The 14099-nt window shown below is 37.6% G+C and overlaps 1 protein-coding gene across 1 annotated transcript; it reads right to left on the bottom strand.

Moving 5' to 3' along the window:
* Window positions 1-208: 208 nt before the first annotated feature.
* On the bottom strand, window positions 209-1153 carry LOC123233484 (olfactory receptor 2K2-like). The gene has a single exon (XM_044659575.1). The coding sequence runs from the start codon at window positions 1151-1153 to the stop codon at window positions 209-211; it is 945 nt and encodes a 314-aa protein (XP_044515510.1).
* Between the last annotated feature and the right edge of the window lie 12946 nt (window positions 1154-14099).

The raw sequence follows: 14099 nt of genomic DNA, 5'->3' as shown, positions 1-14099 counted from the left end.
AGCCTCTGCTTCTCCTTTCAACTGCCACTCCTGTCACTCAAAGTTGTTTTTCCAATATTGCAAACCTTCTCTGTGCCAACTGCTCCTTATGATGGTCAAAGGCAGGGCTTTAAGTGTCAAATGATTTTCTCTGCTATTCCTCAGAGTAGCTCTATTAGGGTTATCTACTGCTGCCACTGTGAAGAGATCCTAACCCAATCAGAACCTTTCATGTTTCTGATAAAGGGGAATTTCTCCTCAGGAACTTTTTTGCAGCCTCTTTGACCTCCTTGTTCCTCAGGCTGTAGATGATGGGATTCAGCATGGGAGTCAGCACCCCATAAAGTAAGGAGATGACTTTGTCCGTTTCTTGTGAGCTTGCGGATGAAGGTTTGAGGTACATGGATAGGGCAGCCCCATAGTACAAAACCACCACAGTCAGGTGGGCTCCACAGGTAGAAAAAGCTTTGTTTCTTCCCTCGGCTGAATTAATTTTCCAAATGGTCGAAAGGATGAAAAAATAGGAAATACAAATTAAGAGCATGGGAATGGGAAGGAGGAGGACACTGACCACTAACATGACCATGTCAACGAGCAAGGAACTGGTGCAGGCCAGTTTCAGCATGGCAAGAATTTCACAAGTGAAATGATCAATCACATTCCCACAAAGAGGCACCTGCAGGGCAGAGCTTGTTTCTAAGAGTGCTGTGAGACAACCAGTTATCCACGACCCAGCTGCCATCTGCACACACACCCTTTGGTTCATAACAATAGAGTATCGTAGAGGGTTACAGATAGCGACATACCGGTCATACGCCATCATGGCCAAGAGGACACACTCTGTGGACCCCATGGCAAGAGAGAGATACATTTGCAGAATACACCCTGAGAAGATGATTGTTTTTTCTGTGGCCAGCAAGTTCACTAGCAAAGTGGGAATAGAAGAGGATGTGTAACAGATGTCCATGAAGGAAAGGTTCCCTAGGAAGAAATACATGGGAGTGTGAAGGCGGAAATCCAGGATGCTGATTACAATCAGAGTACTGTTCCCAAGAAGGGTTATCAGGTACATCACCAGACTGAATGCAAAGAGAATCATCTCTAACTTTGGATACTTGGAAAATCCCTCTAAAAAAAAATAGGGCCAAATGGTGTGATTCTCTCCTTTTATCATGTTTTTCCTCTTTTATCTGTGAATATGGAAAGAGAAAGCATTTCTTAATGTTTAACTTAGTGACAGTGAGTTCTTTCCTCAGCAAGAATCTTTTCTCTAGCTTACACAGAATTTGGCCAAAAAGGATCGTGTTAAATGGCACAGTTTTGTTTGCTTCCCGACCTCATTCTCTTCTACTTTTACTTTTATGTAGTCTTTCTAGACTATACAAAAATTCCATGTGCTCTATAATTCAGCCCAAATGGTCTTCTTGTTTTTCTTTATGCACAAAATTTTCTCTCCACTCTCCATGTCTTCGCACAAACTGTCTCCATTGCCTGGAGTACTCTTCTTCTTAGGATACCTAATTGTCTTTGACTTTCAGCACAAGTGCTACCTTCTACATGAGGTCTTTTTTGATCATCCTCAGCTACTAATTCCTCCTCTCTGAATCTACCTTGCATTAATATGTCAAATATTTTATATGTGCTTATATGTGACTATTCTGTCTCCCTACATGTTTCTTGAGATTAGGGAATTTTTATGATTTTTTCTCTGTATATACAGGACCTAGTGAAATACCTGGTACATAGTAGGAGCTTAAATAAATGCTTATTGATTAGTTTATTTGCCACTTCACGAAAGTGACCTCAGGTTTAGCCTACTCTCTAGAAAATTGATAGCATTCTTATACTAAAAGTTAAAACTCTAAAATTTTTGTTTCTTTCAGGATAATAATTATAGCTAACATTTATATAGTGCCTATTATATGTAAGGTGCTTTATAACTATCTCATTTCATCTTTACAACAACTCTTTGAGGAAGTGCTATAATTATTCCCCATTTTCAGTTAAGAAAAATGCAGCAGAGGGAACAACTTGTTCAAGGTCATACCATCACTGTATCCACTTCAGCATCTAGTTGCCTCATAGGAACTCACCAAGAAAATAAAATACTTATGGGAAAGAAATGTAAAAAAGAAATTTATGAGAAGCATACAACTTTATGTTCTCTTCCTTCAGCCCCAGTGCACAGTGTCTAGTAAAATGTCACGTCTGAAGAAAGTGAAACTCCTTTGTTCCCTTCTTTGTGAAGGTGGAAGACAATCAGTGTGAAACATTGCCTAACCTGCCCAAATCAATCGGTGTATTAGTCTTGATGAACCATCTTTTGTCTCTCTCTTTTTTTAGCTTTGTTGGGTGGCTCACACAACAAATGACTCACTGGGTAGGTTATGGGGGAAGACTATTAAAAAATGAAGATGATATAAAAGCAAAAGACATCCATAAACATGTTATTTAAAAAGTTCTCTGAGCTATGGACATATTAATATATTTTTTAAAAAGAGTCCTAGAATCTTGGTTTAAGAAAAAAACCCAATAGCAGATGTAAACATGCTTTTTATAGATTTTGTATCATTAATAAAAATTGATTTTGGTCCCTTAACTTGTTCCAAGATATAGACTAGTATAAGTCAAAAATATTTTGGTTCAAAGGGGCCTTCGATGCTATCTAATTCAACAAATTTACCCCATTCAGGCATCCTTTCTACAGCATCTTGAGAGGTGGTCAACCAGCCTGTTTAGTGACAAGGAATTCACCTCATGAAGCAATCTATTTAATTTTTCCTATCTAGTTGTTAGGCAATGCTTCGTTAGATTGAGAATAAATCTACCTTCCTATAATTTCTACCAATCGATTATATCCTTCAGAACTACAAGGAATAATACAGTCCCTCTTCTACCTTCAAATATTTGAAATGATCAAAAAGATTCTCCTAAGTTTTATTTATTCCAAGTTAAATAAACTTTTATTGAAAGATATTTTATTTTCCCAATTACACATAATAACAATTTTCAATATGCATTTTCTGAAATAATAAAATCCAGATTTTCTCTCTTCCTCCCCCCTCTCAGAGATGGTAAGCAATTTGAACTGGGTTATTCGTGTGCTAAATAAACTTTTAAATGCCTTTCCTCTTTCAGTGTTCCTTCTTTCCTCTTCCTCTACCTTCTCTTCTGTTATATTCAGATCTATACAAATCCACTGTTTTAAAAAGCAAACCAAAAACCCTTCCTGAAACTTAGGGCACTTTCTAACCATTTTCCCCTTTCTTTCCTACCTTTGTAGTCAAATGGGTGGTTAATACTCATTGTTTCTATTTGCTAAGACCCAGCACTCTATCCTAACTGCTCTATTTTTGTCAGAGGTACCCCCTTCTCCCAGCTCCTTAAAAATTTAGAGGAAATATACTGAATATTACAACAACTTTGAAAATTAAGTTCTATGTTAAGTGTTCTTTACTTCACCTTTATAATATCATAGACCCCTTTGGCAATCTGGTATATGGACTTTTCTTAGAATAATTTGTATTAAAAAAATGATAATTGTTGATTGAAAAAATAAAACAATTTAAATTTTAAAAAATCCATAATTGAAGGAAATACAAAGTTTCAGTTAGAAGTTAATGAACATCAAGATGTAATTTTTTTACCATTATATTCTCAGATACCCTGAAGTCCATCTACATACCCCTTTCATAGCTTTGATCCCATCTTATTTTTTAGGACTAAACCTGTGATCTCAAACTCCCAGATGAGGAAACTCCCTTTACCAATGCAGGTCAGCCCGTTCCCTGCAACTTACAGTATTAAAAAGTTTCCTGGAGCACTAAGAGATTAAGTGTCTTACTAGGGTTGCCCATCCAGTATACATCAGAGGCATGAATCAAATCATTTTCCCCCCTCTCAGTTGTGATTTTTCAATTCAACAAACTACCAGAGTCTCTCAAATTTCTATGCTAAATTATCCTGTTTATGTAACTATTCCTGAGCTTGATTTTTCTGAGATTTGAGATTGTATGGAAGCCAATAACAATATGCAAAGTCAAAAGTGAAGAGCTGATAGAGTTTTGATAGAGTTTTCCAAACACTGCCACTCTATAAAATGATATGTCAGCTTTGCAGTTGATAAAATTTGATAATCCCAGGAAAGAACATGCATCATTCTTAAAGGTTAAGAATATGTAAGAATTTAGTGCAAAGCCCAAACTCACATTTTCATTTCTTTCAAAATTGTTCCATGGCAGGGAAAAACTCCAAAGAATCAACTACTAAATATACAAGCAAATTTAAATCTTCTCTTGGTTTTTTGGGAATTCCTTATAGTCCCCAAACAATTTAAAATCTAGAAGCTGAAATGTTCAGAGAAGAAAACGTCAGGTGCTTTGGGGATAATGTCCCAAAGAGCTTATTACAAAAAATTTCTGTTAATTGACATTGTTTTCAAACATCGAGATCCCCTGTATAGCTTTCAGAAAATTCATGCTGAATTCCTACCCATCAATCACTCACTTAATTAACAAGCATTTATTAAGCACTCACTATCTTCCAGAAAATAGTCCCAAGAAGTGGTATTCAAAGAAAAAGGAAAAATTGACTCTGTCCTCAAGAAGCTTACATTCTGGGGCAGCTAGGTCAAGAAATGGGAGGTCCTGGGTTCAAATACGGCCTCAGACATTTTCTAGCTATGTGACCCTGGGCAAGTCACTTAACTCCTCATTACCTAACTTTTACCACTCTTCTGCTTTGCAACCAATACATAGTACCTGAGAAGATAAAGGTTTAAAAAAAAAACACCATACATTCCAATGGGAACTAATATAAATTAGTACTCGAGATAAATATATCACCCATCCAGAATGTGCTAGGGTGTATTTAACAATTGGCTCCTCAGAAAAAAATGTATGTGACCCCCTTTAAATCTGATCTGTTTGCCCAAAGAGATCATAAATATAAAGACTTGTACAAAAATATTTATACCTGCGCTTTTTGTGGTGGCAAAAAACTGGAAAGTGAGGGGATGCCCTTCAATTGGGGAATGGCTGAACAAATTGTGGTTTATGCTGGTGATGGAATACTATTGTGCTCAATGGAGTAATAAACTGGAGGAATTCCATGTGAACTGGAAAGACCTTCAGGAATTAATGCAGAGTGAAAGGAGCAGAACCAGGAGAACATTATACACAGAGGCTGATACACTGTGGTAAAATCGAATGTAATGGATGTCTGTACTAGCAGCAATGCAATGATCCATAACAATTCTGAGGAAGTTATGGAAAAGAACGTTCTCCACATTCAGAGGAAGAACTACAGGAGTAGAAACACAGAAGAAAAACAGCTGCTTGAACACATGGATTGATGCGAACATGATTGGGGATGTAGACTTGAAACGACCACACCAATGTAACTATCAATAATATGGAAATAAGTCTTGATTGAGGACACATGTTAAAACCAGTGGAAATGTGCGTTGGCTATGGGGGGAGGGGTGAAGGGGAAAGTAAAAACATGAATCATGTAACCATGGGAAATTTTTCTAAAAAATCAAATATTTTTTTAAATATTAAACAAATGAATGAATGAATGAATGAATTTGATCTGTTTCATTTCTATTTTATCCATCACTTTTTAAAGTCTAGACAATCAACAAAAGCAAGAGAAATCTTTATTGTAGCATTTGCCAGTTTCTGAGGTGTAGATACACTAAAAATTTAACAATAGTCTCTAAAGCCAGTTCAAGCTGGTTCTGGAATGTCCCTGCATCCACTCTTTCTTAAGATTGTTTCTTCCATGTTTATATGGGTATTTCTCTCTCAAATCTTTGGTCATGGTATAGAAAACATCACTTAACATACCTAGCATTGAACAAACAACTTCTGAACATTAATTTAGGCATATTTTAGGGACAAGAAAATTATCCTAAATTTATAGGCTACCTACAGGTAGACTGCATAATATTCATATTAGAGTTGTAAAAAGGAGAATTTATAGATTCCATCAATGAACACAGTCTGGAGAGATAAACCTCATTAATCATAATCCATGGATTGTTTTAGGTCTATCTGCTCAGTGACTGGATAGTCTTGGCATTTCTGTTGTGTTCCACTCATTGATACTTCTGTATTATTCATCTCCATACCCTTGTGTGTAGGTCAGTCTTTATCAGTCCCAATTTTTGGTCCAAAACTGGCCGATGTTAACTGATACTGTTTCTAGTCTCTATTAAGTTGTTTCTGTTACTTAATGTCTACACATACAAGATATCTTGCTCCAGTTCTCCTTTCCTTCCCAGGAATTTGTGAAAGTTCCACCATTCCAAGCATCTGACAAAATACAGCAACTTCTTTGTCCTTCCAGAGTACTTTTCCCAGAACCTTATATGAACTCCTGAGAGTTCATAGTTATGCATAGTGTCCTTTCAATTGTACCCTTATTGTTGTCCCCTGGCAAGCAACAGTCCTTAATGAAAGTCTGTTGCCACCATTGAACGCTAATACCCCAATAACTGGGCAATCATCATAGCTACACAACTCCAAGTCACATATACTTGGTTTCTAGAATCATTCTTCCCTGGTTTGCTAATATGGTCTGTGCTAAGCTACTGCTGTGTTGGCAATATACACCTTAAAAACATAAATGTAGTCCAGGCACTTCCCCTGGACTACATCACCTTCAGGGATCTATGCAGTGTTAGTGAAGATAATTCAAGCTTGACTGCAAAAAAATTGAATCCACAGCCTGGACAAACCCTTGAAAGTAGCCTCTGGGGTTTCTCTTCTGTAGATCTATATGGGGACTTTTAATGGTAGTTTACCTATCTTGACTCATTTGCATTACCACCACCACCACCCTCAAACCTCATTGGAAAGATGAATTTCCTTTTTTTTCCACATTGTTTATTTTTTTAATATTTTTCCAAGGTTACATAATTCATGTTTTCTCCCTCCCTTTTTCCTTCCCTCCTTCCAGAGCTGACAAGCAATTCCACTAGTTTATTATACATGTCTTATTACTCAAAAACTATTTCCATATTATTAATATTTGTAATAGAGTAATCTTTTAAAAACCACAACCCCAAATCATATACCCATATAACCAAGTGATAAATTGTATGTTTTTCTTCTTCTACTCCCATAGTTCTTTCTCTAGATATGGATAGCATTTTTTTCATAAGTTCCATGGGATTGTTCTTGATCATTGCATTGCTATTAATAGCAGAGTCTATACATTTGATTGTTTCACAATGTTTCACTTTCCTGGTTCTACTCATTTCACTCCACATCAGTTCATGGAGGTCTTTCCAGTTCATATAGAAATCAAGCAGTTCATCATTCCTTATAGCATAATAATATTACATTGCCATCATATACCACAATTTGTTCAGCCATTCCTCAATTGAGGGACACCCCCTCATTTTCCAATTTTTTTCCACCACAAAAAGCACAGCTATACAGATTTTTGTACAACATGTTTTTTATCTCTTTGCAATACAAACTTAGTAGTGGCATAACTGGATTAAAAGATGAGTTTCTGAAATTAATTCAGTCTCAGGCAATAGTATGCTATTTAACAACCAGTTCTCCAGAGGGAAAAATATACACAAGACACATTTTTAAATTGAATCTTTATTATTATTATTAACATTTTATTATATAACATATTTTTATATAACATATATAACATGTTTATTAACATTATTAACATTTTTCATTATCACTTTCTTAAGTCTACACAGTAAGTAAAATAATCAATAAGACACATTCAATAGGTGAATGTGACAAATCAATAATCAATTTGTCACATTCACCTATTTCTGAGGTATAAATATTCACATTGAAAATTTAGCTATTGGCTCATGAAGTATGAGCTAGTTACCAGCTCTGGGTTACACTTCTGGGTCTAGGTTTTCAATTGTTCACACAACAAAGAAGGCCAGACAAAAAATAGTATTGAAAGCAGGGCAAAAATGAATAATAAAGTAATACTATCAATATCAGTCATAGTCTTGAATGAATTGTGTCCCCCTTCTTCTCAGAGTAATTTGTTTTATAGACTCTTGCTGCCTTGTGAAGTCATTTGCTTCTAGTTGTTTGATCTAATTTGTAAAGACTGAATTTCATCCCTGACTTTTTGATCCTCCTTTTCCTTTTGATCTATTTTTCTTTCACTTTTTTTGCCTCATTTTCTAGGTGGTCAATTCTGGCTTTTGAGACACTATTTTCTTGTTTTAGTTCATGTGCCTCTATTTCCAGATGACCTATTTTACTGAGTCCAATTTGCTGGAGTTTCTGAGTTTTTGCTTGGGGTTCCTTGGTCCTCCTCTATTCCATTTGTTCAAGCTGTTAATTGTAATTTATTTACTCTTTTTCTGTTGTTTACTCATATTTTTTCCTTCTTTCCTCTTCCTTATTGGCTGTATTCTTGTTCCTCTGTTTATTTGCTGGATCTGTGAGTTTGGGCTTTTATGTCCTGAAGGGGCTTCTTCTCAAGTCTGCTGAATAACTGGACTAGGCTGATAGAGCTGACCTACTTTATAAATGTGCCCTGAAGCCATATCTTCCCCAGCTATCAGCAGAATCTGAAGGTGAAAGTAAAGGTGTGGAGTCTGAAGGCAGTTACCCTCCTCCTTCTCTCTTTGTTTCTGCCAGCTACCTTCCTGCCAGCTGCCATATCTACAAAAAAATGTTTATTAAAGTACTTTTTGTTATCATAATGAAGTAGAAACAAAGCAGGTATCCATCAATTGTGGAATGGCTAAACAAATTATGGTATGTGAATGTAATGAAACATCATTGAACTGAAGAAACTGAAGAAATATCAATGAACTGAAGAAAAGAAACTGAAGAAATAAAACAAAGAAATTAAGAGAACTGAAGAATTTTTAAAACTCTGGAAACACTTCTCTGAATTGTTGACAAATGAAGTGAGTAGAACCAGGAGAACATTTAATATAATATTATATATATATATACATATATATATATATATTAGCCACAGCCAATGAGTTAATTTGTTTTGCTTAATTACATTTATGTATTACAAGAGAGGGTTTTTATTCAGGAGTAGGAGGTTAGGGGAAGACTTGGTAGATAATAATACTTATGTAAGAATTAAAATTTAGTTATTATAGCTATATATTAAAAATATGTGGCCGCCAGGAATCAACAATTCAGGTTGATTCCGTAATTAAATCAGACCCAAGTCAGCATCGGGTTGAGGAGTTTATTTACAATCTGGTAGGTAAAAAGTAGGAATAAAGAGAAAAGGGGAGGTTAGAAGGCTAAATAAATGGAAGCTGTAAGCCACAAGGCCCAACAGCCAGATAGGCAGAGTTTAGAATTGGCCCAGCTAGGCCAAGGAAGCCAGCCTAACTTACCCACGTGACAATACAGAGTGTAAGCTGTCTGTGGTCTCAGGAGATGCTTCTTCCTCCAGTTCCAGAGGGCAACTGCCCCCACAGGAAGTTCACTCACTTACTTAAAGAGATCGTGTCTTTCATCACTTCCTGTGGTCCACCTCTAATTCAAATGGACAAATGGCAGTTTCTACATTGATTTGGACTGCCCAAAGGGCAGTCCCTTATTCTTGATTTGTTACTTATTGTCACCTGTGGGTAACTCGTCTCCCCTCCCCACTAAGGGAGGTGGGAGTGACATCATTAGCACGCCTGGGTTGAGTAGATTTTTGACTATTAATGGGATCTGGCTAATTCTATTTACACACTTATTGGGGGGAAAAGGAAGTCAGGAGACAAAATAGTGAGCAAAACATTTTTAAAATACACAGATAATCCTGGGTTTCGGCACCAAAAAAAAAAAAAATACACAGACAAGTTCCTGGGTCATGTGACCAAAAAGAGAGTATACTAGGCACTCTCTGATCCTCACACACCCCCAATATATCCAAAATAAGAATTATGTAAGAGATAAAGCAATTTCAGCTACCTCCACTCTAAGATACCAAGAATTCCAACAAGGAGAAAATTAATCCCTAATATGCTTGCTCATTCCCATCCACCATGCTCTGGAAGGGTTAAAGCAGGCAACTGAGGGGCATACAACATAACTGAATTCTCCCTCTGCCCCCATCCATCATACACCAAAACCAAAAGGCAAAATCTTGCTGTGGTTAGGACTACAACATGTCATTGCTATGTGATGTAACCATACTCAGCTAGAGAACTGAGGAACAGAAGGAACTTGGGCACTCAACAAGCATGTGGATCCACCAGTTCTTAAGCAAAGTAGACAACCATTCATCTGGGGACACTTCTGTGCCCCACCAGAAATCTTACACAGATTGAAGCTAATAAAACGTCCAGGGTATCAGGAAGTTGAAATTGTTTTGAGGGCCAGCCTCTAGAGAAAGTCAGCAAATGAAGAGTCAAAAAATGAGCAATAGGGGAATATAAGAGAGAGAGGGGGGGGAAAAGACCAAAACTACCAAAGATGTCAGGAGGAAGAGGAAGATGTTATTTATAGAAGTGAGTATGTCTTCCAGATCATCTAAAAAATTCCAGACATCTATGAAGAAATATTGCAAGGAAAATGAAAATAAACCAGCAACTGATGACATAGGACTTTGAGCATTTTCGAGAGAATACAGAATACAATAAACAATAAATCAATAAGCATTTATTAAACACCCACTGTGAATCAGGCACCCTGCTAAGTAAGCACTGAGGATACAAAAAAGATGCAAAAGACAGTCCCTGCCCTCAAACAGCTTACAATCATGGGAGAGACAGCGCACCTATATATATATATATATTTTCTGTTCTACTACAAATATTTTGTGCACAGCAAGAATAATCCAATTGTGTGGACACATTAAATCATCTTCAAAAATACTTATATATTCATTTCAAATCATTATCCTTTCCCACAGAACATTAGAAAATCCAAATATTTGAGGCAGCTAGGTGGCTCATTGAATAAAGAGCCAGGCCTGGAAAAGGGATGTCTTGGGTTCAAATCTGATCTCAGACACTTCCTAGTTGTGTGACCTTGGGCAAATCATTCAATCCCAATTGCCTAGTCATTGCCCTTCTGCATTAGAACCAAGACTTAGTATCTGTTGAAAGAAAAGAAGGAAGGAAGGAGGGAAGGAAGGAAGGAAGGAAGGAAGGAGGGAAGGAAGGAAGGAAGGAAGGAAGGAAGGAAGGAAGGAAGGAAGGAAAGAAGAAATCCAAACACTCTAGGAAGAGTATATTATCATTATCAGCAACCCTACTGCACTGGACGTGTGAGTTGACAATCTCTACATTTGCTTTGGCCACATGTGTTCCTTGTGTCTCCCTGCTTGTAATTTTATTGTATGTCCACATCTTGATGGTCTTAAGTATATTAGTGAGAGAGCTCAAAGTTTATGGGGGAGATTCTATTATTGTTGCTAGTTTTTTCTTGCTATACCATTTCACTGGATACCTTTGTATAGTCGTTTCTGACTATTTTGATGAGGGCTGATGAGCAATTTAGTCCTAGGATTTTGGACCTCCTCCACCACAGCACCTTCAAAGTGGGTTAACCATCCCCTGTGGGTACTCAACCTCTGAGTATCAGTTGAGAAGAGGTGTCCCCAGGTGATGCACTTATGAGGTTAAAGTTAAAATATAAATATGACTAGGAGTATTTAATATTGGGTTCTTGCATGTTCAAATCTTGTGGAGAGTTTTTATTTGTTTGTGGCCTGAGAGCGGCACAGACTCCCAACTCTCCAGCTCTCGTTATTCTTCAATTGGAGCTGGCTTATTCACCCCACCTGTGCCTTTGCTGGCTAGTCAGTATGATATCTACAAACATAAGGCTGTAATTCATTCTCTTAGGGTCCTGGGGTTCGGGGTATAGATTGGGAGATATTCTCCTGTTTCTAGCCCCTAAATGTATGCTTAACCTTTATATAAAGCAGTGATAATGACAACATTAACACTTTTTTTTTTAAACCCTTGTACTTCGGTGTATTGTCTCATAGGTGGAAGAGTGGTAAGGGTGGGCAATGGGGGTCAAGTGACTTGCCCAGGGGCACACAGCTGGGAAGTGGCTGAGGCCGGGTTTGAACCTAGGACCTCCTGTCTCTAGGCCTGACTCTCACTCCACTGAGCTACCCAGCTGCCCCCGACAACATTAACTCTTTTTATTTTATTTTTTTTATTAGACATTTATTAATATTCGTTTTTAATCTGTTTACATACTTTATGCCCCTACTTTCCCCTTCACCCCCCACTCTCCCCCCACCCATGCACATTTCCACTGGTTGTACCATGTGTCCTTGTTCAGGGTCTATTTCCCATTCATGTCCGCCTCAGCCCATGCATTCAAGCAATTGTTTATCTTATATGTTTCCTCTCCTGCAGTCCTTCCTCTGAATGTGGGTAGTGTCTTTACCATAAATCCCTCAGAGCTGTTTTGTGTCATTGCATTGCTGCTGGTACAGGAGCCCATTACATTTGATTTTACCATAGTATAATAGTCTCTGTGCACAATGTTCTTCTGGCTCTGCTCCTTTCGCTCTGCATCACTTCCTGGAGGTCTCTCCAATTTGCATGGAATTCCTCCAGTTTATTATTCCTTTTAGCACAATAGTATTCCATCACCCGCATATACCACAATTTGTTCAGCCATTCCCCAATTGAAGGACATACCCTCATTTTCCAGTTTTTTGCCACTACAAAAAGCGCAGCTATAAATATTTTCGTACAAGTCTGTTTATCTATGATCTCTTTGGAGTACAAACCCAGCAATGGTATGGCTGGATCAAAGGGCAGGCAGTCTTTTAGTGTTCTTTGGGCATAGTTCCAAATTGCCAGCCAGAATGGCTGGATCAGTTCACAACTCCACCAGCAATGCATCAATGTCCCGATTTTGCCACATACCCATCAACATTCATTACTCTCCCCTTCTTTCATTTTAGCCAATCTGCTAGGTGTGAGGTGATACCTCAGAGTTGTTTTGGTTTGCATTTCTCTAATTATTAGAGATTTAGAACACTTTCTCATGTGCTTTTTGATACTTTTGATATCTTTATCTGAAAATTGCCTATTCATGTCTCTTGCCCATTTATCAATTGGGGAATGGCTTGATTCTTTATACAATTGCTTTAACTCCTTGTATATTTGAGTGATTAGACCCCTGTCAGAGTTTTTCGTTATAAAGATTTTTTTCCCAATTTGTTGTTTCCCTTCCAACATTAACTCTTAAACAAAACATTTACTAAATGAGAAGGCAAGAATAATTGTGACATTTCCTGAATAGAAGACAAAAACTGGGAAAATGGAAACAACAATTCATCCATAAGCTTGGGGCAGCTCTACCACTAATGCTTATTCTGGGAACATACAGAAACATAGTAGTGGGGCACATAACTAGAGAAGGAATCCCATACACCCTAAGCATGTGAAGACTTCTTCAGGTGGAATGGGCAGATGAGAACAATTTGTTCCAATGGCCATGAAGGAGACTGAAGCAGGTACTGTGGAGCACTTAGGGCTTGGTCAGACATGAAAGAAGCCAAGGTCATCCACAGCACCCTGGGTCATCGCCATCATCCTGACTGTTGTCTTGCCACTGGACAAGAGAAAGTGAAGCTAATAACTGTGCAACTCTCTGCCTCACTTAAATCTAATTTATGCCCAAGGCAAGACATCAGTCATGATCTCACTGATACTCTTTGAAAATAAAGGACAAACAACAAGGGAAAACACAACTCTGAACTCCAGACCTGTATGCCAGCTTTCTGTTCTGTGACACTTTGCACCATACATCATCTGCTCCTCCCTTCTACTCTCCTCTGAATAAAGCCATTTCTTTGCTACTCTCAGGCTGCTGCTACTACAGTGGTTAATTAAATAAGTAGTTAACTAGTAAAGCAGTAGCATTAAACCCTTTCAGTGCAATAATCATTGCAAACCTGGGGTATTCAGCTTTCCAGGTCTGCTTCTTTACTTGTGTGCTGATTGAGTTAAGCTCTGTGACAAGCAATTAATTCTCTTATTAAGTTATAAATCTTCAAAGTTTCTTGGATCTGCTGTTTAGGAACTTTGATGAATTGTTTTCTCTTCCTGTGTGTGTGTGTGTGTATGTGTCTATATGTGTGTGTCTGAAACTCTTCTGTCTCTGTTTCTGTCTCTG

The sequence above is a fragment of the Gracilinanus agilis genome, chromosome 2 (assembly GCF_016433145.1).
Source record: "Gracilinanus agilis isolate LMUSP501 chromosome 2, AgileGrace, whole genome shotgun sequence".
Lineage (NCBI taxonomy): Eukaryota > Metazoa > Chordata > Mammalia > Didelphimorphia > Didelphidae > Gracilinanus > Gracilinanus agilis.
This window is presented reverse-complemented; position numbering and strand designations above follow the sequence as displayed.